This window comes from Buteo buteo, chromosome 20 (genome assembly GCF_964188355.1).
Source record: "Buteo buteo chromosome 20, bButBut1.hap1.1, whole genome shotgun sequence".
Taxonomy (NCBI): Eukaryota; Metazoa; Chordata; class Aves; order Accipitriformes; family Accipitridae; genus Buteo; species Buteo buteo.
This window is the reverse complement of record NC_134190.1, coordinates 11,585,323-11,609,692: the sequence shown is the minus strand read 5'-3', so window position 1 is coordinate 11,609,692 and position 24,370 is coordinate 11,585,323. Positions and strand designations below refer to the sequence as shown.

General features: G+C 39.0%; 1 protein-coding gene across 1 annotated transcript; it reads right to left on the bottom strand.

Annotated features, from left to right (window-relative positions):
- On the bottom strand, positions 1-17,288 carry EEF1E1 (eukaryotic translation elongation factor 1 epsilon 1). Its single transcript, XM_075052042.1, has 4 exons — positions 17,106-17,288; positions 15,106-15,306; positions 7,421-7,516; positions 1-665 (listed from the first exon to the last, which is right to left on the bottom strand). The coding sequence occupies exons 1-4, from the start codon at positions 17,205-17,207 to the stop codon at positions 525-527; spliced, it is 540 nt and encodes a 179-aa protein (XP_074908143.1). The 5' UTR covers positions 17,208-17,288; the 3' UTR covers positions 1-524.
- Between the last annotated feature and the right edge of the window lie 7,082 nt (positions 17,289-24,370).

Here is a 24,370-nt window from a genome sequence, read left to right as displayed (position 1 = left end):
TACAGTTTTAAAATAATTTATTCAGTCACATAAATACTTTGTAACATTTGCATGTTCCCTTTTTCACATCCTTGGCACACAATATAGCTCTTAACTTTTACAAAACTAGTGTAAACATCCATGGAAAATAAAATGAAAAGAAAGCGGGACATATGTAAAAATTCAATAAATAGCAAAAGGAGTGAATGATTGAAGGAAAATAAGTAATTCTTTCCTACAAAGACCATGTAATTACTCTTGAATGTTTAATTCAAAGAACTTTTCATTTTTAAAAAATAGTGAATTAAAACTCAATTTCCATCTTTCTACTATTCTTGCATTTAATCAGATACATGATACAATTCTTTAACTAGTTCAAATTCTTGAATGAACAATAGCAATTCAATGCAATTATATTATTTGAGGCATCAACAGTTTTGGTTCACATACAGAAGGTTACAAACCAGTATTTGCAAGTTAGTGGTTTTGGACAGTGTAACTTCTGAACTCCCAAACACCCTTCCAACATGACGTTAAAATTTTCCTTAATGAGCATTAGTGTATAATCTGTTCTTGATAAAGATGACATTAGACAGATGTTGTCGGACACCTGGATAATGTTGAATGTGGTTGAACCAACGAGACACGTTAAGGTATTTCTCCTTTTCTTGCACTGTGAGGTCCATCTGCATGGAGAAGAAATATAAGGCACCAACAATATAAGGCACTGCATCATTAGTGTCATAACATGTGGTAAGGTGAAATAAAAGTGGATAGTTTTACAGCTGATTTCAGCTCACATAAAAAGTTGTTACAGTCCAGCAGCATTTTATCTGAATTTCACATATTACAATTCACAGCCCAAAATACATACTTACTTTTAATTTACTCAAATGAACAGACCTGGAGGGTGGAATATACATTTGTATGATAGAGAAGGGGGAAAAAGGGCATTAGTTTGCTTGAATTTAATGCATCTGTCTATTCATACAGTATTGGGGGGTGCAGGAAAGAGTTCCACAACATGCACAAGTCTCTCACTTTAGCCGGTGGTCTTGCCTCACAGGCAAAGCGACTACTTTGTATGTCAAGGAATATTACAAGCACAGGAATAAGTTTTTTTTCAGGCAGTTTCAGACTGGATAGAAAAATTGAAAGTTGTTTTCCATTTTGAGCAATAGTCATACAATAGTTACTAAGAAACCACATAGCTTAACACTTAACTGTTCAGATGTGCTAGCTCACATCATTAAGATAGCAATGGCATGATTCAAACTACCACAGTAAAACAAACTGGAAACCTGTCCATACTTCATAAACATATTTAGAGTACTATCACTTACTCCTACAGTTTGAGGTCCTGCTGTTCACCAGAGTTCTCAAGTGAGCAGTACAGTCACTTGCTTATTTTAAGCCAGATGTACAGAGCTGCAAGATCAGTCAGGAAGAAGCCTCCAACTATGATATAGCTATTGCAACAGCTCCTTGCCACAGAATTGTGGCTAAGATTAACAAAGAGCTTCAAGCCTACATTTACTTTTATCAGAGGACTGGCTCAGATAAAGTCACCTACAATTACAGATCTTAACTATACCTTTCAATGTCTTCTAAGTTCAAGTCAGCAACATCCTCAAAGCTTCACTACAAGGTCTTTTATTACTTCTGGGTCTTTCAAGCCAGCTGTAGAAGAACCATTCCCACCCTTTATCACCTGTGTTACGGTTCCTTGACTAGTAGTTTTAGGTCTCCTCATTCCTCTGTAATGAAGTTAGTTCATCAGTTTAGACAACGATCTGTTTCCTCACATTAACCTACTACAACTGAATTACAAATGGGGTAGTCCTCAAAACAAACTACAAAAACTGCATCAGGAACAAAATGCAAACTTCACATCAACTACCCTATCTTATCTCACCAATACTTTAGCCAATCAGTGTGGGATTCACCTCACTTCATTTTCAGTTAACTAAGTTAGCCATCAAGCTTAAATTAGTCATCTTGACAAGACCTGCAGACAATGAGAAAGGGCACACCTGTAGAAGATAGTTTTGACAGACAAATCAGTAGCTAGACATGCCTAATATTTTTCATGTTTAGACTTCTAAAGCTAATCAGGGTTAATCCCCTCCTCAAAAGCTAAACAGATGGCATATTCCTTACGCCTTGTTCTACAAACACTAGACTTCATGGATAATGCAGGTTCACTGCAAATTTGATCTTGGGCACAGGACAGCTGGAAATAAATATGTTCCAACAAACTTTAAATCACAGGAAGGGCTACAGATACACATTTACTCAGCTGGACAAGTGAAAAGCTGGTGTGCAAAACTAGCTCTCATGTTAAATTTCACTTCATGACACAGCAGCCCTTTCAATTTCAAGAGTTGCCTATAACATTTGCTGCTTCTCCTTACTGTTCTTTCACACAGCCCAGCTCTTGGCTTAGAATTAGAAAGCTTTAAACATGTAGAGGTAAAAAGAAAATAAGGATATATACTAGAAGATGAATCACTCCAAAAATACCAAGGAAGAGTAATTTCAAGGAGTTGCAGTAAGGAATTCTAAACCAATGCCACATAGCATTAAAGCTCTATTAACAGGACATTAAGAGGAACTGTGGCAATAACCAAAAAGCAGGGATCTTGCAGCTGCTCCTAAACCCAAGCAGCTCTTCTTCCTATGGGACTCATCTGCCAGAATACAAGCATAGCACTGCACGTGTATTTCCACAAAAAATTCTGCAGTTTTGAACTGTTATGAACCCCAGTTCAGGCAGTACGAGAAAATCTGTTTTTTCTTGCTTTTTCTTGGTATGGAAATGTAAACACTATTGCTACAGCTATATAGTCCGATAGAAGTGCACAGACAAATCAAAACACAGCCCCATATTATTTTTGCTGAGCTAGAAACGTAAGAGAGTTAATCGGCGTTAGCCAAGTGGAAGAAAATAACACGGATAAGGGAAAAGACTCCAGAGTTTTTAAAGGCATTACAAACAAAAAGTGGAAGCTATTAAAATGTAACACTGAGTGCTTCACAAATTGCCTGAGCTTTTGCAAGTACAGTATATTCAGAACAAAAACCCCCCATGCAGTACCATTTAGGGGAAGATGCTTTTAATCACCTGCAGTTTGTTATAATTAATGGTAGTTGGAAGCTGGTGCTTGGTGTGAAGCTGTAGTACCATTCACAAAGCAACATAGAGCATGAAAAGAGCAATGTGTGTACTCTAAGGCCATCTAAAATTACTGAAAGTGAAGAAAAGTGTTTAAGTATGAGCAGATACTAAAAATTCTGTCACTTTAAGTTCTGTGAGTGTTGTACACTTCAAGTTATAATTACAATACCATTTTTCAAAGTCTTTAGTGCGTAAGCACTTGGTTATGAAAATGCTGAACTAAACTTCAGATTTTGCAGCAGATACAGTACTTCCTCCCCATAATTTTTTACTGGTAATTCTCAATCTTCACATTTCTCTGATGTAAATAAAAAATAAGGTCTGGAAAACTAGTCCCCCTCCATTCTGTTAGTGTAGTGAAAAAACATCTGAAGGGCAAACCAGACAGCCACTCTAATAACAAAACCCCTTTTTGTACTCTAGGCACAACAAGCAGGATATTTTTACTTATTTACATAATGTACTCTATCAGTGAAATATATTAAAAAGCACTTTGTGGCATGCTCTACTTTTTACTCAGAACATAACTCTTGGGTTAATTGTTTAGAGATCACTTCCATGGCATTTTTTACAACATTTTGTTAGATGGGTATTTTCTGTTCTTCCTCATTAAATTAGATAATTCCCCCAAGTTAAGAAAGGCTGCTGTTCTGCTGTTAAAATAATTATTTGCTATTAAAGCAATTATTTTAATAGCAAAGAAGCAGACACTCAATTTGACAGGCTTTTTTTTTTAATGTCATGGAGAAAAAAAAAGTCTTCCACCACAAGGCTCACAAAGGGTAACCAAGGTGGTCATCATACAATGCAACTAGAAGAGTTTCTAGAAGGACTATAAATACACAAACTTTAATTATATTTGTTTTCAGAAGCATTGGGGATGCAGGCATAAATTCCCATTCCCACATGGTGCATGTGCATGGAAAGTCTAAAAATACCTGCCTACATCTGAAGTTCTTCAGCATCAAGAAAAGGATACTATCTCACTTTTAAATTTAGCCTTTAGGTATAAGGAAAAGAGAAAAAACAAAACCAGTTGAATGGTGTATTTAATGAAATACTTGTACTTTCATATAGTTTTCACTAATTTTCTGCTGTTAAAGGAACATGCTTAAAATTAAATCTTTTCTTTAAAGTAAGACTGTTTTCTGCAATTCAGTTTAAGTATCATTTCTAGCATCATTCATTTCTAGCATCATTCTTCAGAAGGAAAGCCCGTTATCCCAGTACAAATGTAAGCAGCATATCAGTGAATATTAACAAAAATTCATGGCAATCTGTTTGCTACAGGAAATGTTTATTATGAAAAAAATTAACTGGAAAACAAACTACTATTGGAGTCTCATTACAGTTCAGTATTAGTAGTTCTGACCCGAGGAGAACAGCTTGCTTTGTTTTGTACTTGATTTGACCCCAAAATTTTGACTGAGGCTTCTTCCATTTGCAGATATATTCCACCCATAAGTTTTTTTTTAGACCATATTAAAGAAATTTTCAAGTCAGACATATAGATTTGAGACTACTTCTTTGGTTCTGACAAAATTTTTGAAGTATAAGAACAGACCAATCTTTGTATTGATTATTTCCCTTAGTTAGAACTGGACTTGTGCTGTTTGAAAATACTTAAGAATAAAAGCATAGCGAAACTTTTTTTTTAGATTTTAAATAAAAAAATGATATGAAAACAAGTTCATTACCACAGGGGGAATTTAATGCTTACTGATTGCCTGAACTATCCTCAAGCAATGCTTCCAAATTCATGTTTCCTCTGCAATCTATGCTTTAACCTAGTAGAACTTCAGTGTTCATCATATTTATCCACATACGTATTTAAGTAATCAAAGTGTCTGAAGATAACAATATTTATATTAGATACATGGAGACATGGAATTACGTATGACAATGTAAATCCCACTGATTGAAAAAGCTCATTTAGCCAGCATGAGGCATTACATTTTTTGAGTGTTTGTGACACATACTATGATGCAGAACAATTTAGTTCCTGTTTATTATCACAAATGTGTAGTTCTAATTAATAGACTCAGTCTGCAAGCAGCCTGAAACACTACCTGTGACTCTTGACCCTCACTCATTAAAATACTCATTCCCTTCCCACAATATGGATATTTAAACACAGAGTACTATTGTGCTTATTAAGAGAACTAGAAGGGAAAGGAAGAATGAAAGAAAGGCATACAGCTGCAAAATTAAGAGTTGTTGCTGTTCAGTAGACAAACTGATTAGTAAGTTCAAATGGACAAGCCTGGACAGTGAAGAATCAGGTTCCAGAACCCCCCCTCTAGATACCAGTAAGGGCAAAATGAGGGTGGGAGGAGGGGAGGAATATAAAGATGTGTGATCTATATTCAGAAACACTAAGGAAGATGTAACCACAGGTGAAGAAGTGAGCAATAGGACTGGGTGGTCTTACAAAGCTTTTCAATGAAATGTGCATCCAAAGGTTTTTAAAGTTTTAATAATACTTGGCTCATTTGGGATGATCATGGTATGTCACTAGTATTTACAGTATTCTATTTCTAATGTTTGTGTTAGCCTGTAGCTGTTAAGTCTATCAAAAGCAAAGAGATTAATGCTAAAGGTCACCATCAGTAACATTTTCAGATCAATTTTCTAGACACCTTGACGGACAGCAAGAACTGTGGGTCGCCTCCCATTTCTACCTCCTCTCTTGAGGGATTATAGGAAGCACTTATTAGTATTTTGCACAAGGCTTAGCCGAAACAGTGGTGGGTATGTCAGACTGCTTCCCTGGACCACATCACGTTAAGAGATACAGCAGCTTTCCCTGCCTCCCCATCTCCCACCCTTTAAAGCTTAGGGCAGAGAAGCAGCTCTGAACTTATTCTCTTCTCATTACAGGAAAAATAAAAATAATTAAAAAAATAAATCACAGGATTCTACAGTTCAAGATCTTACCTCTATAGTTAAGTACTAGTATTAATCAAGTCCAAAACCTTCAAAATACATGTAATTCCTAGCTAGTAGATTCCAGATTTTCCTCTTTCTTTAGGATAGACACCCCATTATTTGCCCTTTATACCCTTCCGATTCAGAAAACTGTCTTCCATGAAATCAAACATTTCAGAAACAGATGCTGTACTATAAACTTGTCCCAAGTAGTGTCTGGATGGTTGCAGGCACCCAAGAGCACCAAGTCATTTGTTTTTACCATCTGTTCTATTTCCCAAAGCAATAACTTGTATCTTTTCTTTTTTGATTAGGTGGTCTACTCTAGAGCAAACTCTAAATTTAAAATATGCTTGATTTTCCCCTGCCTAAGTTTTTTTTTTTTTTTAAAGTCTCATTTGCACTCATACTCTCTTACAGCACATACAGTCATGTTTTTAGAAAGTACTTATGTTTTTAGTACGTCTATGTATCATGTGTGAAAGGTAACCCATTCTGACACTCTAGTCAACACATCTATCCTACTACTTAATATATTTTACAAGGCAAATAGGATTTAAGAGTAAGTGACTTAGAAGTAATTCTGTTAACATGTTTTCAAAAACCTTCTGAAATTAAGCTTCCCTTCCCTATCCTATGCTTGACACTCTCTCATTTGAATTTTTACTCCTGGACAGCCAACATAGATACACTTAATTTGTCTCTCATTTTTGGTAGTATTTCATTACTTGATCCTCCCCCTGCCTCCCTTTTGAAGTGCAGCATTCTTGCACTCTTCTCCCAGAGCCCTGCTTTTCATTGTATGAGGTAACCATTCACCCAGTTGATTGAATTCATCGATTCTCTTATGGCTCACACTTTTATATGCATTCATCCTTCAGGAACTTAATTTACATGCATGTTCCATAGCACCAGCAGCATTTCTCCAATACTAATAAGGTCAGTACTTTCAGTTCTGACACGTCCTTTCAGTTTCATTTCTCTATTTCCCCATGTAGTTGTGTAAGCAGTCATGTTTCAGACTTGAACAGATAGAGTCCTCATACCTAGAAACACAGGGATAGGTATCGTCCTTCTTACATTATATAAACTAAAGCATTCTGGACACCACAGAGAATACACTTCTTTTGACAGATCCATAGCTAAATATTAAAAAAAGTAAAAAATTAACAACTTAAAAACAAGTTTTATTTGAAGTTCTTGTAAGAAATCTCTCCATTTTTGTTCTGTAATTGTCACCGATCAAATCAGTAGGTCAGCTTCTATAACAATAACTGCCCTTTAGATAAACAACATGATAGTTGTACGTATAAAAATAATGCAAATAACACTTACCATGACATGATGCAATCCATAGTACATCAAAACGTCTGCTAACGTAAAAATGTTTCCTGCAAGGTAGACTTTATCTTCAAGGTGTATGTTTAGATTCTAAAAAGGAAAAAGTCATTATATTGCCGTAGTATTGACTTTGTAAGACAAAATATTAAGGCAATTGTTAAAAATAACAGAAAACTTCCTCTGGAGACCATGCATATAAAAATAAACTTCAGCTTTAATTTATCCCAACTCAACAAAGGAGAAAAACATTAAAAGAAGATAAAATTTCAAAAAAGTGTCAAGATAATAAACTCAAATATCCTCATTGTTTGACAGTGAGAATTCAATAAAATTTAAATGTTGGTCTCTAAACAAAGTGCTAGCCAGCTTGCTGCTAGCACATCATTTTTCATAATACCCCCACTTAACATCCACTCAAATTTTTGTAAATACAAGTGTGATTTATTTTACATATTAAGCTGACTCCACAGAAATACTTTCAAATCTGTCTTTTCTTGGCTTCAAAATACTGGAATTAAAAAATGCAAGAGTGGTATATTTTTTTATTACTGCATGTGACTCAGAAGCACCGCTGTTATATGTTTAACATTTGTTAAGTGGAAAATGTAGTCATATGATCTAAGGAGAGCATATTGCTCTTCCAGCAGCAGCTTCTCCTGCCCTCCAGTACTTACTCAATGCAGCTGGTCAGCAAGGTTCTGGAACTGCAAACATGTAAGAACCAGGGAAACACAAAGGGATAGCGGGATGGGAGACAAATAGCACATTTCAAGCTTAATGCCAGAAACTTGATGCCCGTCAGCTGGTATCATCTGACACATGCTTTTATTAATGTTGAAATCACTGCTAGCAATTCTTAATGACTGGTACTGTCAATTCAGTTGCTATCTAAATCCATATGAAGAGAGCACTGCTTCAGCATTTTAAGATTACCTCTCTCTCAACAAGACCATATCAGAGGCTATAAGAGTGGGTAGTAGAAGGCTTCCATTTAGGTTCAATGAATATTTCAGATCTGTATCACTGAAACACACTTTTTCATGGCGTTTTCTATGCAGTCATTCTCTGCCAGAAAACAGGAGGCTGACAGACTTCTTGCTCAAGTATAACTTCTGAGAACACAGGCATCGCACATCAGCCCTACCTCTCTACCTGTCCTTCCTCTTCTCCACATCTTGCCTACTTCTCATCCAATTTATACACTTTTCTGCCTTATATTTCTTTCTTTAGAGGGAAGTAGAACAGCAAACAATTATCTACTTTAACTCTGATCCCAGCATAAGCAAGCTTTAGTTTTATAATGTTCTTTTTCTGAAACATACAAAAACAGTTTCCCAGCTTTTCCTTGGATTTGGAAACTCTCCCTGCTAGTATTCCTCTGCTGGTTGAAAAAACTTGTAGTAAATGCACTCCTTTTTCCTCAGAGATCTCATTAAGCCACCCCCTTCCCACAGCCCCAGAAACAGAGGTAAGCAACTTAAACATAACCACCATTTTTCAAAACATGCCTGAAATAATTTTTCAGTCTCAATTACAGCATGTTCTGTTTTAAGACAACCTTTTATTTTAAAAAAAAGTCTAGGGCAAGAAGGGGGTTACTAATTAGTGAACAATTTAAAAATTGCATTTAGCCTTAAGCATATTGCAGTTTTTGTGGTTCCATAATTTTATTGATACGGAGACATCCTACAGTGCATACATAAAAAAACCCAAACCACAAAACTAAAATGCTGAGACTTTAAGACATCTGACTATGCATATGCATTTGACAAGTTTGACTCCATTATGCCACCTTACTGTTTCTTTAATAACCTCTTCATGACAGGACTCCTATACTTCTGTAATATTTAAACATCCTCATGTCTGCTTTGATTTCTTTTATTAGAGCAAATCAGGGAAAAATATTAACCCCTGCATAGTTAAAATTCTGTAAGGTCATCTGCCCCTGGCTATGCAGCTTCTTTTCTTTAGACTGGTTTACTGCTTTGCTCATGTTAGTTAGCTATTAAATTACTTCAAACACATAACTACAGTTCTGCGGAATTTCATACATACAACACAAAGACAAATACAGGATTAAGAAGAAAAAGCTTGCAGGAATTAAAAAAAAAATCTCTAGAGATCTGTTTACTAGAATAAAAATCATAAACTTGTCTATTCTGACCAGCATTTTTCATTTGGATTAACCAGAAACTCCAACATACATTATAATTACAAGTAACACCGCTGAAATGATATCCTACTCCCCCCCCCGACCTTTCTTCTTAGTCTAGGCTATGGAATCAGGATTTTATAAAGTAATCTCTGAAGGTACAATCAACACAGTTATTTCCCTGTTCAAAATTTTGGACTTCTGCATCAAAGAAGTTATGGCTAATAAAACTAATTCTTAGTTTTATACATCTTCAAGAGGCAGGCTAGTTTCTATGCAGCAATATTGTTTGCCCAGTTTTTCAGGATGGGTTAATATCATATAAAGATGGGTTAATATCATACAAAGAATAAATTTGTTCTTTGCATGTACTGCACACATATACTCAAAATATTAATCAACTAAAAAACTCTAAAACTTTAAAAGCAAGATAAGCCATTATAGCATGAACAATTACTTATTCTGGTCCTCAAATTTTATGAAGTCAGTTAACTGAGCAAATGGAATTTGACAAAAATGGTTTAGTTTTAGATAAATTAGCATATAGTTTACAATTTTGCTTTTGAACATGTATTTTACTCCCATAAAACACAGACAGTTATTCTGATTTTATTCTGGAAGTCAAGATAATTTTGAAACCTACAGAAACACCATAGTATATTTTTTTTTTTCCTGTGCACTAGGCACATTTAGTTAATCTTGCCTCTTGGGTTATGCTTCCCATAGATGATTATATTATTGGCTAATAGCCAGCTGTGTTAAAATTCCTGAACGTCAAGTTTCTTAAGTGACCACGGTATTAAACTGAAATAGTGTTCCTGTCCTGAAGAGATTAATGAAAATATGAATACAAAACTGTGTTTGAATTTCTATTACATCCAGGAAGCTCGGGTCTGTTAGCTGTCATTTGTATCGTCTTTCATGTAGTGAACGTCACTACTTAAATTGATTACGTGTATAGAATCCCAGTATTAAGTGACTGAAATAGTCCTGGAAGTTGCTTGTAACTATATGAACTTATTGTTGCAATCCCTCAGGAAACGCCTTCTCAAATCTCAGTTATTTAAGGCATAACTGCAGTCTGATGAACTAATATGCACTGAACAACTGCAGCAATTCAAATTCCATTTTGGGTATGAGGGGGAAAAAGCAATGGAAAGAAGAGACGTTGCATTATTTATGGACTAACTGATGGATTTCCATTTGCTTGTTCTATGGAAAAAATCCAATTTACAGCCCATATCTAGAGTGACAGCTCAACACATCCCATCCACAGCACACTTATGACTACCCCACAGTATCGCTTACTGTCTTGTAAGTATGCAATCTAATTGTCTCTAATCCAATTCATTCATTAAGGCAACTGAATCTATTCCAGTCACTGCAAGTTGAGACAGCAGCTCAGATAAGTAACAGTTGCTTCTTACAACAACTCAACAGGTTACAATGGATGTACTCGTACTCTGATTTTGTTTTGGATATTTTGTCCATAACACCACACTGCTGGTATTTGTACTTCCCTTACACACAGAAGCACAACCTTTCAGTCAGCAATATTCTCAAGGTCATTTATGCCCTAAATGCCTTTAAATCGCACCATGCAAAGACAAAGAGCTGAGCACTCTCAAATGCCTCAGGAAAGCGTCTGACAATGCAGAACCCAAGAAAAAGCTTCTGCAGCCATATCCAAGAAAAGCAGAACTGCTCTGTTGGTGCATAGCCATATTTTTAATTCTAATGCGAGTCTTTTCTGTCTAACTGGCAACCTATGAACTAAACCTGGTCTGGAAGAACATTGTAATCAACATACTGCATTTCCTGTAAAAGACATAAGAAAATTGAGCAACATTTGTTGCTCAAATAATCAAAATTCATTTTTTTACACCTGTAAGCACACAAAAGTATCCTAGTGCTCCCCAGAAGAGGGAGAGAAGTAAACACGCAATGTTGAAGTTAAAAAAAAAAAATGCTTGCTGGACAAGCTTGCCAAAGTGGGTAGGCATCCCATTAAGAAGTCTGTCAAAAAACAGTGTATAAGAACTGTGGATTAACGGCATGGACAGAGCATGGATTAACCTGCTTATATATCTGTGGAAACAGTAATTTTTCAAACAAGCACATTAAACAAGAATTGAAGCTCTCTTATTCAGACTTCTAATTGGATTTCATGACTACAGCTAGACAGCACAGGAAACTGGGACAAAACTAGTTGAAATCATGGAACTTTTTTGTACAAGACACTGGAAGTAGTAGACAAAAATTCTTGCGTTATAATTATCCTTCAGAGACTACAGATTTCTACATTTCTATGGAAGTGAATTCAAGTACAAACTCCCAGTTATTTAAGAATATGCCTCTGAAGATGGGGGGGGGGGGGGGCGGCAGGGAGAACCTTCAAGTTTTGAATACCTAAAATTGACAAAGCAGAGACATTCACATCTCCTGAATGGAATTCATTAACATCTAAGTAGACATTTGATGGTGCAAGCGTTTCACAAAGGTTCTCAATTCCTTCCCAGGAGAGTAGAAAAACTACTAGTTATCAAGCACAACTCCTCAGTAATTTTCAGATTTTTTTTTTTTCCTATGCAGCTTAATTTACCACTAACAAAACATGGAAGAAGCAAAGGAAAATACCCTCTCACCTGTGGAAGAGAAAGTTAACATAATGCATTTGATATTATGTTATCACTGCTATCAACAATCATCATTCCTACATATCTGCTGAAGAACAGTCCAGAGGTATCGCTCCCATTTATTTTCTCCAGCACAGGAGCACAAATCAAAGTTAAACAAAACTCCAAGAGCACTTTCATTAGCCAGTTCTGAACAGTATGGCATTTGCTCTGAATGAATATAAAAAACCTGGCTGAGATGGTCTGACTACTTCATGATTGTTTTAATGCCAAGTAACAGCTTTAGTCAACATGTCAGTAAGAACAATTTAAGAACCTATTTTCCTAAGGCCAATAGAAACCCCTTCCTGTTCAAATTAACAACCTTTAAAGCAGTTATTTACTGACGTTTTTCAGAACCACATCACCTCAGTTAAGGGTTAAATAGAGGCAGCCTAAAGTTTATAGCAGAAGTGACTGAACTGTTTTTGGCGCAGCTTATTATAAATTGTGGCTCTAGGCTGCAACTGTCCCAAGACTGCCATTGTGTATTCCAGACACGTTGTAAAACTACAACCTCAGACTTGCCTCCCTATTTTAGTTTTTCTTTTTTTTCACCCGTACTCCCTTTTGGCATAGTATACTTTAATGGTAGGCTGCCTCTTTTTCTGATTAATCATGGTGGCAAGAGAACAAATTAAAAAAAAAATCTTAATTGCTATACTGTGAAATTATTAGTGCTGGAACAATTCCACAGCAGCCCTGTGTCAAAATAAATTCTGGCTATTCAACACCTGCTAAAAAAAAAATCCATAGGAAAATTTTACAGTGGTAGTATCTATTAGAATATACTTGAAGGCAGAGATTCTCCCTCAAGTAACACTGACCGTTTCTCCATAAGGAAATTTTGCTTTGTTTGGAAACACTTGATTTATCCACATATTTGTATTTCAGTATATTGTCTTTTCTACACTACCAGTGTGGCTAAGGCTAAAACTGAAGAGAGCTACCAGCTTCAGCAGGAAACTATCATATCTCTGCGTCTGGTTTTAATACTCAAATGCAGTTCCGCAAATACTCATGTGTGTGTGCTGACAAAGCAGGTATCATCACTTAAGCCATCCAGAGCAGATGAATTTTGTTATAACAAGACAGAAAACTTGCTTTTGGTTTTTATATGATAAAAGAGCAAGAAAGGTAAAAAAAAAAAGTTATTTATTTATCCTCATATGGTCTTCTCACAAGAGGCATCACAAGTTTGTTTGAAAAACAACCGGTATTACTTGTCATAAAGGTTTTTAAAAAAAAAATTAATTAACACAACAGGGACCTCCAAGGGCCACCTAGTCATACCACCTGGTCAAAGTACAGCTAAACCTGAAGTTAAACCCTGATTAGTCAACGCCTCCTTCAATCAAGTTCTGAAAATCCCAAAGGGTAGACAGTTTTCATGCAGTATCTGTAGAGTAACCATGATCGTAAAGGTTTTGATAGTATTTGCACATAGAAAATAAGACCAGAGGTGTCACAAAAAGCGAAGCAATGTAAACAAACTCATGCTTAACCGACAGAAGTTATTCCACAGATACAATGAGATTAAGATAATTCAGATTATCTGGGGTTTAAGTGAGAGAAATGGTTCTTTATGGCTTTCACCAAGTTGATCCTTGTAAAGCAGGCATGAGTTTCCAAGCCCTCAAGACCAAGGAGGCTGTCAGTTTGAAAAGGACAACAGATGACTAACAAGGTTTTGCTTTGCACCATTTTAAGATGCAAGATTTTCCTTGATTTAAAGTTAACACAATGTATTAACTCTTGAACCCAGCTTCAGTTTATCTTTGGTTTCTGCAATAGTTCTAGTTGACTCAGACTCGCCATACCTAACAAAAGTCACAAGTATTAATTAAGACTCTGCTAGCCTTGAGTAAAGTCAACCTTCCTGATAGCTTTGTGAGCTGCAAGGTATTTCTAAACCCAGACTCACTACTAGCACTGAGCATTGTGCACCTTCTGACCAAAACACACTTTTAAAGTTAGAAAAAATAAACACTTTGAAAAACTGATTGAATTTCACTGCTGTTTCATACACACTTACTTAGTAAACAGAGACCTTAGCAGAGTGTAAAGCAAATTTTCTCTTCAAGCTCTGTTCCCAAAAGACTGCACAAATACTAATTACCAGTCACAAGGAATAAGAAGGAAAATAGAGTAAGTTTTGCCATCTACTCCCTGCCATCTGGCTGCTCAAATAACAGGATGACCCTCGAGATTCTCTTTCCTGCTTCCACCTGCTTAAGAGGAAGTAAGCTTCAGACTACAAGAGAAGTTTAATACAGTAGACCAAAGCCTCCATACAAAGTAGCTCAATGTGAAGGGCAGTTTTGCAGAGGTTCCTTTATGATTTCACTTTTTACACACAATTCTGTCCAGTAACTCCTTTTGGTATCAATACCAAATACCACAACATCAAGTGTGGCCTGTATTCCATAACTACCAAATCAGTAAGAATAGCTCTTAAAGCAATCAGAGCAGTGTTATCTCGAAATACAACACAACTTGTATATAACTCAGGTTTTATGAAGATAGTAAGAAACTGGCATCTTCCATGGCTAATAAGAGACTAGACAACTGAACAATCTCTAAACTATCTGGAAGGCTCTATGTAAGAGCACTGCTTCATATATTCTACAGTTTAAGCTGTTTTCCCTCCTGTTTCAGGTTGCTGGCTTATTTTTGTCAATAAAAGTGAAAAGCAGCAAGCAGGATAAAAGCCAGTACTTAAAGATGCTGTAAAGTCTTTGGCATTTTCTCAGTTTTATTAATTGGTTGTTCATACACACATTAGCACTGTAATCTTCTTCAAGGTCTAGCCAGCCCAAAATTCAGTGGTAAGGTAATTAAGTACTCCTTACCTTCAGGATTATTCTAGTATCTTCTTTACTAGAGCATCCATCTACTTGAGTCACTCTATATTCCAACCACTGCTGAACGACAGCTTTCTCTTCTGCAGTACTTCCAAGCAGCTGGTCTTTCTTAGCCTGTTTAACTAGGTGGGCAGCTATGGTAATTAATCCTGTCAGACCAGGACCATTGTTTGTTTGAAGAACAGGAACCTACAAGAGGAAACAAAAGGGTAATGCTAAACAACTCATTCAAAAAGTAGTCTCTGTAAGAATAGCTAGTGTTTTTTTTATAGCTCCTTAAAAGGATCTTTAAAGCAATATATCAGAATTTAGAAGTATTCATACTAAAGGTAGTAACATAAAAAAAGAAACCACGTATGTTCTCTTTTTACTCTATGGGGAGGTTTATTTTCAGTTTGTACAGAAGTGTATTCAACACGTGCACGTGGACAAACCGAGATGCTTTTAGCTCCAATTTACCAAATTCTGCCAATATCAGCAACAAATAGTATTGCTCGTTCTAACACTGGCAAAAATCTTATTAACTAACTTTTAACTCATTTTCAAATTCAGGACTCTGACTTAAGATTGTAAAGTCAGCAGCATCCAGTTTTTCCCTGAGCAGACTGCAGTAGCCATTTACTGAAATGCTTATTCATACTTACTGTTCTATTGCCAAATGCTCTGACAGAAGGTAGTAGTAGTTCACCGGTATTAGGGGAGGACAACACAACGCACCTCTAGTTTTAACCATGTCTTTGTTTGTGACACTGCCACATGTTAAACTATGGGAAAGGAAACTGAACTGCTAAGAGTCACAAATTAAGTGAATGAATTAAAACTCACTGCAACAGATGAAAGCCCATTCATTCAGCCATTTATGGCATCAAATGATAGAAGAGAAACTGATTAAAATGCAATACTTCAGAGGGTTTTTTTAATAGCGTCTGACCACACAGAGGAGCCTGTCTATGTTTGGATTTAATTAGCATAAGATGCAAATTGAAAGCACAATAGTTATCTTACAGCTGTACCACGAGTCCTTGACTACTGTTCAATTTTTCCACTGAACATGCAGTCAGAAAAACTATGGACAGATCAAGTTACTTGATTTTTCAGACTTTACAGTAAGAACATTAAAAAAAATTTAGGTTATTAAATAATTAGGGAAGTTTTTGCAACCAAAGAATGCATATAGTGATATTTGGGACTCAAAGCATAAACAGTAAATAAAGTCAAGAAAAAAAACATATAAAAGCGTAAGGCAACCACACAGCTTCTTTCCTCTGTTGTCTCAGAGGGAATCATGTAAAGGCCCTCACACATTTGTGACACGCTCAGCCCCACGTTAATTTTTCATGCCTCATGTGCCTCTAAACCACGGAACTTAATGTTTCCATGTGAATTTCAAAATATTAAGACATCTACTTTAAAAGAGAAAAGTATTTAAGAACAACAGTTCTTCACTACAGATGCATTTCTGATACTAACAGCGTATCTTTTGCACATAATTTAACCGCACCAGCACAGATATAACCGCACTGGCACCAGGAAAACGCAGGGAGGAGGAGAGTGGTGGAAGAGCAAGCACATTTTAAGCCGACACCCCTCCAACGACACACGATAACCCTTCCACAGGCAGAGGAAAGAGGTTTCCAGAACCTACGAGTAGGTAGCGAGGCCCTACAGCCACAACTTCAGGCGAGTGGTGAAGGAAGGGGTTGAGGGAGAAAAGGTGAAACCCCCGCTCGAGGGGAAGAGCTGACCGTGCGGGGATGCGCAGCTCAGGCCGGCACAGGGCCCGCCGGCCCGGCAGGGGGGCTGGAGGCGGGGGGGAGACCTCAGACACCGCGGCACACGTTGGGGAAGGGCGGGGGGAGAATCGGCGCAACGGGCCGGGCCAGGGAGGCGGGAGGGGAGGGAAGAAGCCGTTAGGGAAGGGGGTCCGTGGACGCCCGCCCGCCCGCCCGCGCCGCGGCCCGCTCCCGGCCCCTCCTCGCTCCCTTCACCTTCCGCTCCCCCTGGACGCCGTACTTGTTCCCTTTCGGCAGGCCCAGCAACTTCTCCAGCAAAGCCAGCTCCTCCGGGCCCGGCCGCGCGGCAGCTGCCATCTCTGGCGGAGGACCACCTGGGAAAGGAAGGGCAGCGACGGCCGCCACCTGACAACAACCGCCAATCTCATTGGAAGACGAGGCAACCACACCGCCGAAGGAACCGTCGCTGCTATTGGCCTGAAGGAGCCAGCCAGCCAATCAGAAGCTCGGTGCGGCGCACGCATGCGCTGAGCTGGGCTTTCCTCTGAAGCCCCGCGGGGGCGGGGGAAGGGCGGGGGATCACGAAGGACGCATGCGCAGAAGCGGGGACACGTTCCCCCCGCCCACATGATGGTTTGCGCATGTGCGCGGCGGGAGCGGCGGGTGAGGGGTCTACGCCACGCCTCCTGGGTGTGGCCTCTGCCGGAGGGCGGGGCGAGCCGTGAGGGGAGGCAGGTCTGGGGGGCGGGCGGCGATCGCTCCCCGGCCTCGGCCCCGGTCCCGGTCCCGGTCCCGGTCCCGGTCCCGGTCCGGCAGGGGGGAAACGTGGAGGCGGCGGGTTCCTCGTCCTCCTGTCAGAGTCGGTTCCTACCTCGGGGTGCAGACGGCCTCCCTCTCCAACGGAAATAACGGCTGCCGGCTTCCCGCAGAGGGGGCGGCCTCCCCCCTCCCCGCCTCATCCCCGGCGTCCCCCGGCCCCCAGGGTTCCGCCGCTGGCGGTGTCCGGGCCTGCCCGGTCCCCGGCTGCCGCTCCTCGGTCCGACGCGTCGCTCGGCGCAGCGGCAGCGTGCTGGCTGGTGGGGCGTCCGGGGGACACCAGGAGGTGAAGCGAGCAGACCCGTCCCCCCCCTTGGCTCCGGCCGGGTTTCTCAGGCTAATGAGATGACACTGCTTACCCATCCCTTTACCGGGCCTGCCTTCCTCCACGCCGTAAATTTTGAAATTCTTGTCCAGGTGTAGCCAAATGAAGCAGAGGAGCTGAAGTTTCAGAGAGGGCGGCGTTACTAGAGGTTTTGTGAAGTGAAGGAAGGAAGATCGTGCGGAACCGAGCCATTATACGCACCGATCGAGGGCATCAAAGGAAGAGGAGGGACAGAAGTAGGGTTAAGAGAAGCGTCTTAATGAACCATGGTTAATGATAGTAGTGAAGTTAAGAGAGAAGAAACGCAAAATCTGAGCTGGCCGTGAAATAGCCTGGTTTAACTGCACGTTAGTGTTACTTGAGGTTTGTTAAAGATGTGATTTAATCACCTTTCTAATGGAAGATATTCTGCTGCAGATGTCGTACCTGTACTTCTGATCATAAATGTTAGAAATTAAAACAATTTTAGATTGGTAGGTCTATTTGTGCAGAATATCAAAGTGCAATTCTTGATAGAAGACTTTTAAACACCAAACTAGCATTTTTTTACTAAAAACAATAAGCTAGTCTTGTCCTACTACTGACAATTTCAAAATACAGATTCAGGGCTATCACTGTGTTAGTCATCTTAAATTAGATGATCCTGACAAATGTCCTGGTTCTTCAATGAAACACTTTGTCCTGATAGAAGATGACATTTAGATTTGTACCTTCTGTTGCAGAAAAAGTCTGAAAGTGGCCATAGAGCCTTCCTCTGAGTGGGGAGCTATTCTGAAATCATTAGTGGATTCTTAAGCTTTTGCAGGAATTTGTCTGACCTTTTATATTAACATCTGCAAAGCTGCTCTTTTACTTTTTTTTTTGTTCGTTCTGCCTTGAAAATAGCATTGTTCTTTGCAAAGTTTTTTTTTGATTCTTCAGCCCCTTTCCTGCAGCAGTATTTTGAAATGCTAGTGTTCCAGTTGTGGTCCAGTGTGATATCAATAAATGATCTAAAATTGTACAGAAAGACTCCATTTTCAGTGGGTAAATTGATAGAAAGGTTTTGCCAATTTTTTAAAAACCTAGTTGATTGTTTCATTATTGAAAGTGAAATCTTTCAGTAATGAAACATCTATCAGTAAATATACACCTACATTTACAGGTTATTTTATATATTTATAATTCTTAAATGCTTTGGAACCTAGAAGGTGAGACTTATCAGCGTGAAATATTAGTGTTGATGGATTGAAATATCTATCAGTTACAATAAAGAGGTTACAATTTCAGATGAAAAGCTAAAGCTTTTTTTTTTTTTCCTTTCTGTCCTCCCACCTCAAAGTTTTAAAGTCCTTGGAAGGGGAGACTTTATAAATTAGGTGGAGGAGATGAACTGCTTTACGGTTGTGTAGCAGTTTTCCCCTGATAACAGCACTTAGCAGTGTCTCTCTCCCTTTCTTATTCTGTGCACAGTTCTCCTCTCATTCCATTAGGTGGAGCTTTGTGATTAAGACTGCAGAAGAAACTTGCTTCAAAGTGCAAAATAATTCACCACGGAATGGCTGGGGGAGGAGGCAAACGAAGCCTACTTTGCTTAGAGGTATCAGTGTCCTGTACGCAAGCTGGATACACAAAAATCTGAATCAAGACCCTCATACACAAGGAAAATAACTTGAAAAATCGATTCTGTCAAACGGAACGCTGCTCTAATCTGCTGTTATCATAGTCAAGTTCCAAATCTAAAATACCTTAGGTTATAAATTAAATGTCAAATATAATTAATTTGGCACTTGAAACATGAAGTGGATGACTGTCCTTTAGAGAAAGCCTGACAGCTTTATGTATGTCACATTGGTATCTGTTAAAACGAGCTTTACATGCCAGACGATCCTTGTGTGAATCATATTGCTGTTAGCTGTACCAGAATTTTGTCAATGTAATAAGTCTCAGAACAGTTTCCCCCTTAATTGTCTGAAGCTTTTGCAAGACAGTATAAATCAAGTGTCATCTGCCTCATCTGTGCAAAATAATGGTTTTATCATACATCAAATAAGCAATTTATTTCTTATTCATTACTAGAGAAGTTATTGTTGAATATTTACATACAAATCTATATTTTATACAAATGGAGAATGTTTTCTGCCCTGTGCCTTGGACCCACTGCAGTTACAATTTGAATCCACTTTTCCTTCCACCTTTTTAAATTCAGCAGCAGCGGCTGTAGTCCTGCAGTACCCTTCCACAGGGAGGTCCGGGTAATAGCTGCGTGTACCACTCCTTCCTCAGCCCACTGCTCTGATGCATGGAGACCCCTTCTTGCATGCCCTCCTCCCCTTGCCCCAAACCAGAAGCAAAGAAGTCTTTCTTCACTTCTTGCATTTTGTGTCCCTGCTTTGCACAATGAACTGCACTAACCTTAAGGCTTATTTATTCACAGGTACCCCTGGGGAAGTGGAGAAGGCGGGTTTGCCCAATGGACACTTTTACACAGTTATTGAAATAAAAATATCAATAAACCACATTATTTCCCACTAATAGGACCAGTAGGACCTTCCTAATCCAAACCTCATAAAAATTCCCAAAGCAAAGATTTAATAGTAGAGTGCTGCAGCAAGGTTTCATTGCTGTAGTTTCATGATTAATTTTTAAATGCGTGTAACAAACTGGCTAAATGTTTGTGACTGATACCCTTTATACTGCCTGATCTACAGCCTGTGTGAGTGGAACTATTCCTTTAGTTTAAGAGCTAAAAAAAGAGGCTGAGACCTTGCTGCTGTTACTTTGCTTGTTGAAATGAGGGGAATGTGTGCCGTCAAACTAAAAGATCCAGACTTCTTGTTGTGGTGGCTGAATGAAGCAAAGATGAAATTGGTGGGTTTTTTTACCCTGAGTTCTCTTGCAAAATTGAACACACAAAAAGACTGGTTCTTGTAACAGCCATCTCTCTGCTGCTTCATCTTCCCTTTTCTTCTGCTCAATCCCATGCTGTACAACAGAAACACGAGCCCCAGGTCCATCTTAAAATTTAGCCATTCTTCTATGTGTCAGGCAGAAAACAATTTAACTCAAAAGCAATATTTTAAACCTAAGAGGCATGATAATTTTATCTTTTTGTCTCATTTCCACTAGGTTACATCGACAAAAGGAATTCTAGTTAGAAGCCTTTCTGCAGGCAATGACCCAGAGATGTTACTGTCCCAGCAGCCAGCAGCTGATTTTAGCCTAAGTGCATATTGAAGGAAACAGGGAAGGGAAAGTTGTCGTGACGTGACTGCTGTGAGAGCACAACACCAAAAGTAGGGCAAGGGAGACTTGTCATACTCCTGAGAAGACTGATCTCATGCACATGTATGTCTTGAATTAGCAAAATATACATATGTTCATATTCACTGAAGTCGGAGCGGCAACAGGATTCATCACTGACCATTACAAAATTGACTTAATTCTTTTTGTCTTCTGTTCCATGGAAGATGACTGCAAGTCACGGCACTTCCCAGGCAGTACAGTGATTAAGGTCATCATCTTAGTTGCAAGGCAGTGCCAGATCCACAGGCGGGATAGCTGCATTACTGCACAGCTGCATAAAAGCTAATTAGCCAAGGTAGGAGGCAACTAGCGCCGCACTGCTGTGCCTGGTTTTAATGTGTTCCTAGAGCTGATTTGCTTGTTCATAGCTCAGAGTTCCCTGAACTTTGTTATGGGCGCGTCTGCGTTTGGATTTCAAAACCTTGTGACTCGGTTTTGAGATTAAACAACTGTTGAACATAGGTGTGAGTTTGGGTTTGAAAATTCCAAAATAATTGTGACTATTTTCCATGGATTTGGAGACCAATTAACAAAGAGTGTGTATGTATTCATACATATATATATATGTATCTATAAAATATGTCTCATTGATGTTCCTTTGAAGTGTTTTTTGTCAGAAAGCCCAGGTAACTTTATTGTTCAATAAGGAAAGAGTCAACTCTTAGCCACTGATTGTCACAAATTTGATTTCCCTGAGACAAGAAAATATAAACCTGCATGGAAAATGTACTGAGAGATCTGTAGAGACATACTCAACACTCAGTTCCATCCTTGTTTCTTAAGTCAAATTTACTATCCTTTATTACTCACTTGCCTTCCAAATTAGAAGATGTCATTATAGAAAAACAATCGAAATTGGTGGGTGTACAGAAATGAAGAATTATGGAAAATGGCTGGTTGTTTGGCACAGAAGGGAACAAACTGATGTCTGATATACTAATCTGAACGCTAGGGTTCAGTGTGGCAGAGGACCACTGGTTTGTTCAGCGGTTGTGCATCTCTAGCGCAAGCAGTTGTGTTCCTGAGAGACAGCTAAATAGATTAAGCAGATAACTACTTTTTTTAAAAGTAGTATACCTAGAACACTACACCTAGTTTATCATGCATAAATGTGGTACATTTGGTTGTTGAAAATGTAATCTGCTTCTTTTGCATCTAAGTGAGTGCTGGGTTTTGTCTGCTGTGTTTTTGAGAACAAATGAGATGATTGTTTTAACTGAATTGCTGCTGGCAAGCTGGTTTTGGGGGGTGTGCCCCATTTACATAATGCAGAGTCCTGGGTTGAAAAGGCTAAGCTATTTCAGCATATGCTATCAGTAATGTGCCACGTTAGTCCAGACTAATTCTGTTCTTTGTTCTCCAGCTATCGCTGTGCTGAGCTGGAAATATGTCCTGAACATACACTAGATGGCAGGCGGGTCAGGTGGCTGGAAATGAGCCTTGCCCATTCATCACACAGCCTTCTCTCCTGCCTCCAAAAGATCAATTGGTCTTCCTCAGGCCTATACAAAAGCACGTTTGGCTCGCTGTACTGGATATGAGTATGCAGTCAGCAGACTAGAAGCTGATCTAGCCCTCTGCCCACAAGATGCTAGGCCACGTTGTTTCCGACAGATTTGCTTTTGCCTTTTAGCCGACAAGGAGAAGATGCCCGATCAGTAACAGCTCGATCAGTAGCAGCTGTTGTTGAGAATAAGGCTTGTGTGAGAGAAGTGGATGTGTTAAAGAAGCGCTGTCAGCACCTGAGGCAGGCTCTGATGGCTTGTCTTCAACAGTAGACTCCTGTATTTGCCCTGCAGGAGATGATGGCAGCTTGTCGCAAAATTTTTGTAGCAGAACATCTTTCCAATGCTCTGTGTTTGCCCCAGGATGAAAGATGCCCTCAACATTGCCCTTAAAGTGGAGATCTCTTTGCAATGCCAGCATGTACAGCCTTGAATACATCAGCGCTTACTGTAGGATCCTTTGGGAGCTGTCGTGAGACACGGTCAAATTCAGCCCTCATGTAAACTGGTGTGGTGCTCGCTTGACCCACAGCTCTGTCAGTGTAACAGAAATGCTGTCAGCTTTCACCTCTCCTGATGTCCTTGAGGAAAGGACGGATTTGAAAGGAGATGTCACATCACTATCAGATTATGCTAATGTCATAGGTGAGTCTCACAGGGCTCTAAGAGTAAACCACATTTTAAAAATAGTCTTTCCAATAGTTTTTTTTTTCCATTAGTGATATTTGTAGGAATCCCTTGAGTGGTCATCAATCGCTTTTTTTTCCTCAAACAAAAAGTTTCCTCAGTGTTGAGTTGCAAGCAGATGCATTGAGGATTCCTGCTAAGTTATGTGAATTCCTGAACTGGTGCACCTCTTCTGATTTCAATTATCAATTAATCTCCAGATTTTAAAGACACAACTACTCTACAGTCAGACTCATGCTAATGTAGTTATTAGCACAAATAAAACAAGTCTATACCAAGGATTTTAGGGAGTTTGCTTTATCCATTGCAGGGCTAGAGCACTTCCAGAGAAACAAGATTTTTTTTGTTGCCAGTTCATCTAAACCTACTCAGCACATCTCTAGACAAGAAATGGTGAAAAATATGCTTTTTTTCTAGACTTTTCTCTAGAGTAAACAACTACTGCTTGTGGGTCTCTATCAGTTTGGAATTATGGGGAAGTAGATGCTCATGTAGCTTCAATTGCCTTATTCACCGAGTCAGCTAGTAAAATAGTTGGGACTCTTCTCAAGAGCAATGGAAAAATCTCAGTTTGAATAAACAGACATAATGAGAAACTAGGAAGTTTAAACTTCAGTTTGTAAGTGGCTCTAAACACAGTGGTCTTTTGAGTTCCAGACAGATTCATACTGAGGTAGGTTAAAACCACACCTGGATGCTGTACTATTGCACTGCGCGCAGTTTTGAATAACTAACTGCCAATCCTAGCAGCTCCTCTGCCCCCCCTTTTATTCTGTCCATCTGCACTGACTACACGGTCATATGAATTTGTTCAGAGAAACACCTTGTTTTGGAGGCATGTCCCATGAAATAGCAACCGTGATGGCTCTCCAGGGTGAGTATTGCCTATATCGCTGTGTATC

Excerpts from the sequence above, each read along its gene's own strand:
- EEF1E1 (XM_075052042.1), bottom strand. The coding sequence starts at position 17,207 with ATGGCAGCTGCCGCGCGGCCGGGCCCGGAGGAGCTGGCTTTGCTGGAG. Across the intron at positions 15,307-17,105 it reads GCGTCCAGGGGGAGCGGAAG|GTTCCTGTTCTTCAAACAAA; the intron begins GTGAAGGGAGCG and ends TTCCTCTTGTAG. Across the intron at positions 666-7,420 it reads ATGGATTGCATCATGTCATG|ATGGACCTCACAGTGCAAGA; the intron begins GTAAGTGTTATT and ends TTCTCCATGCAG.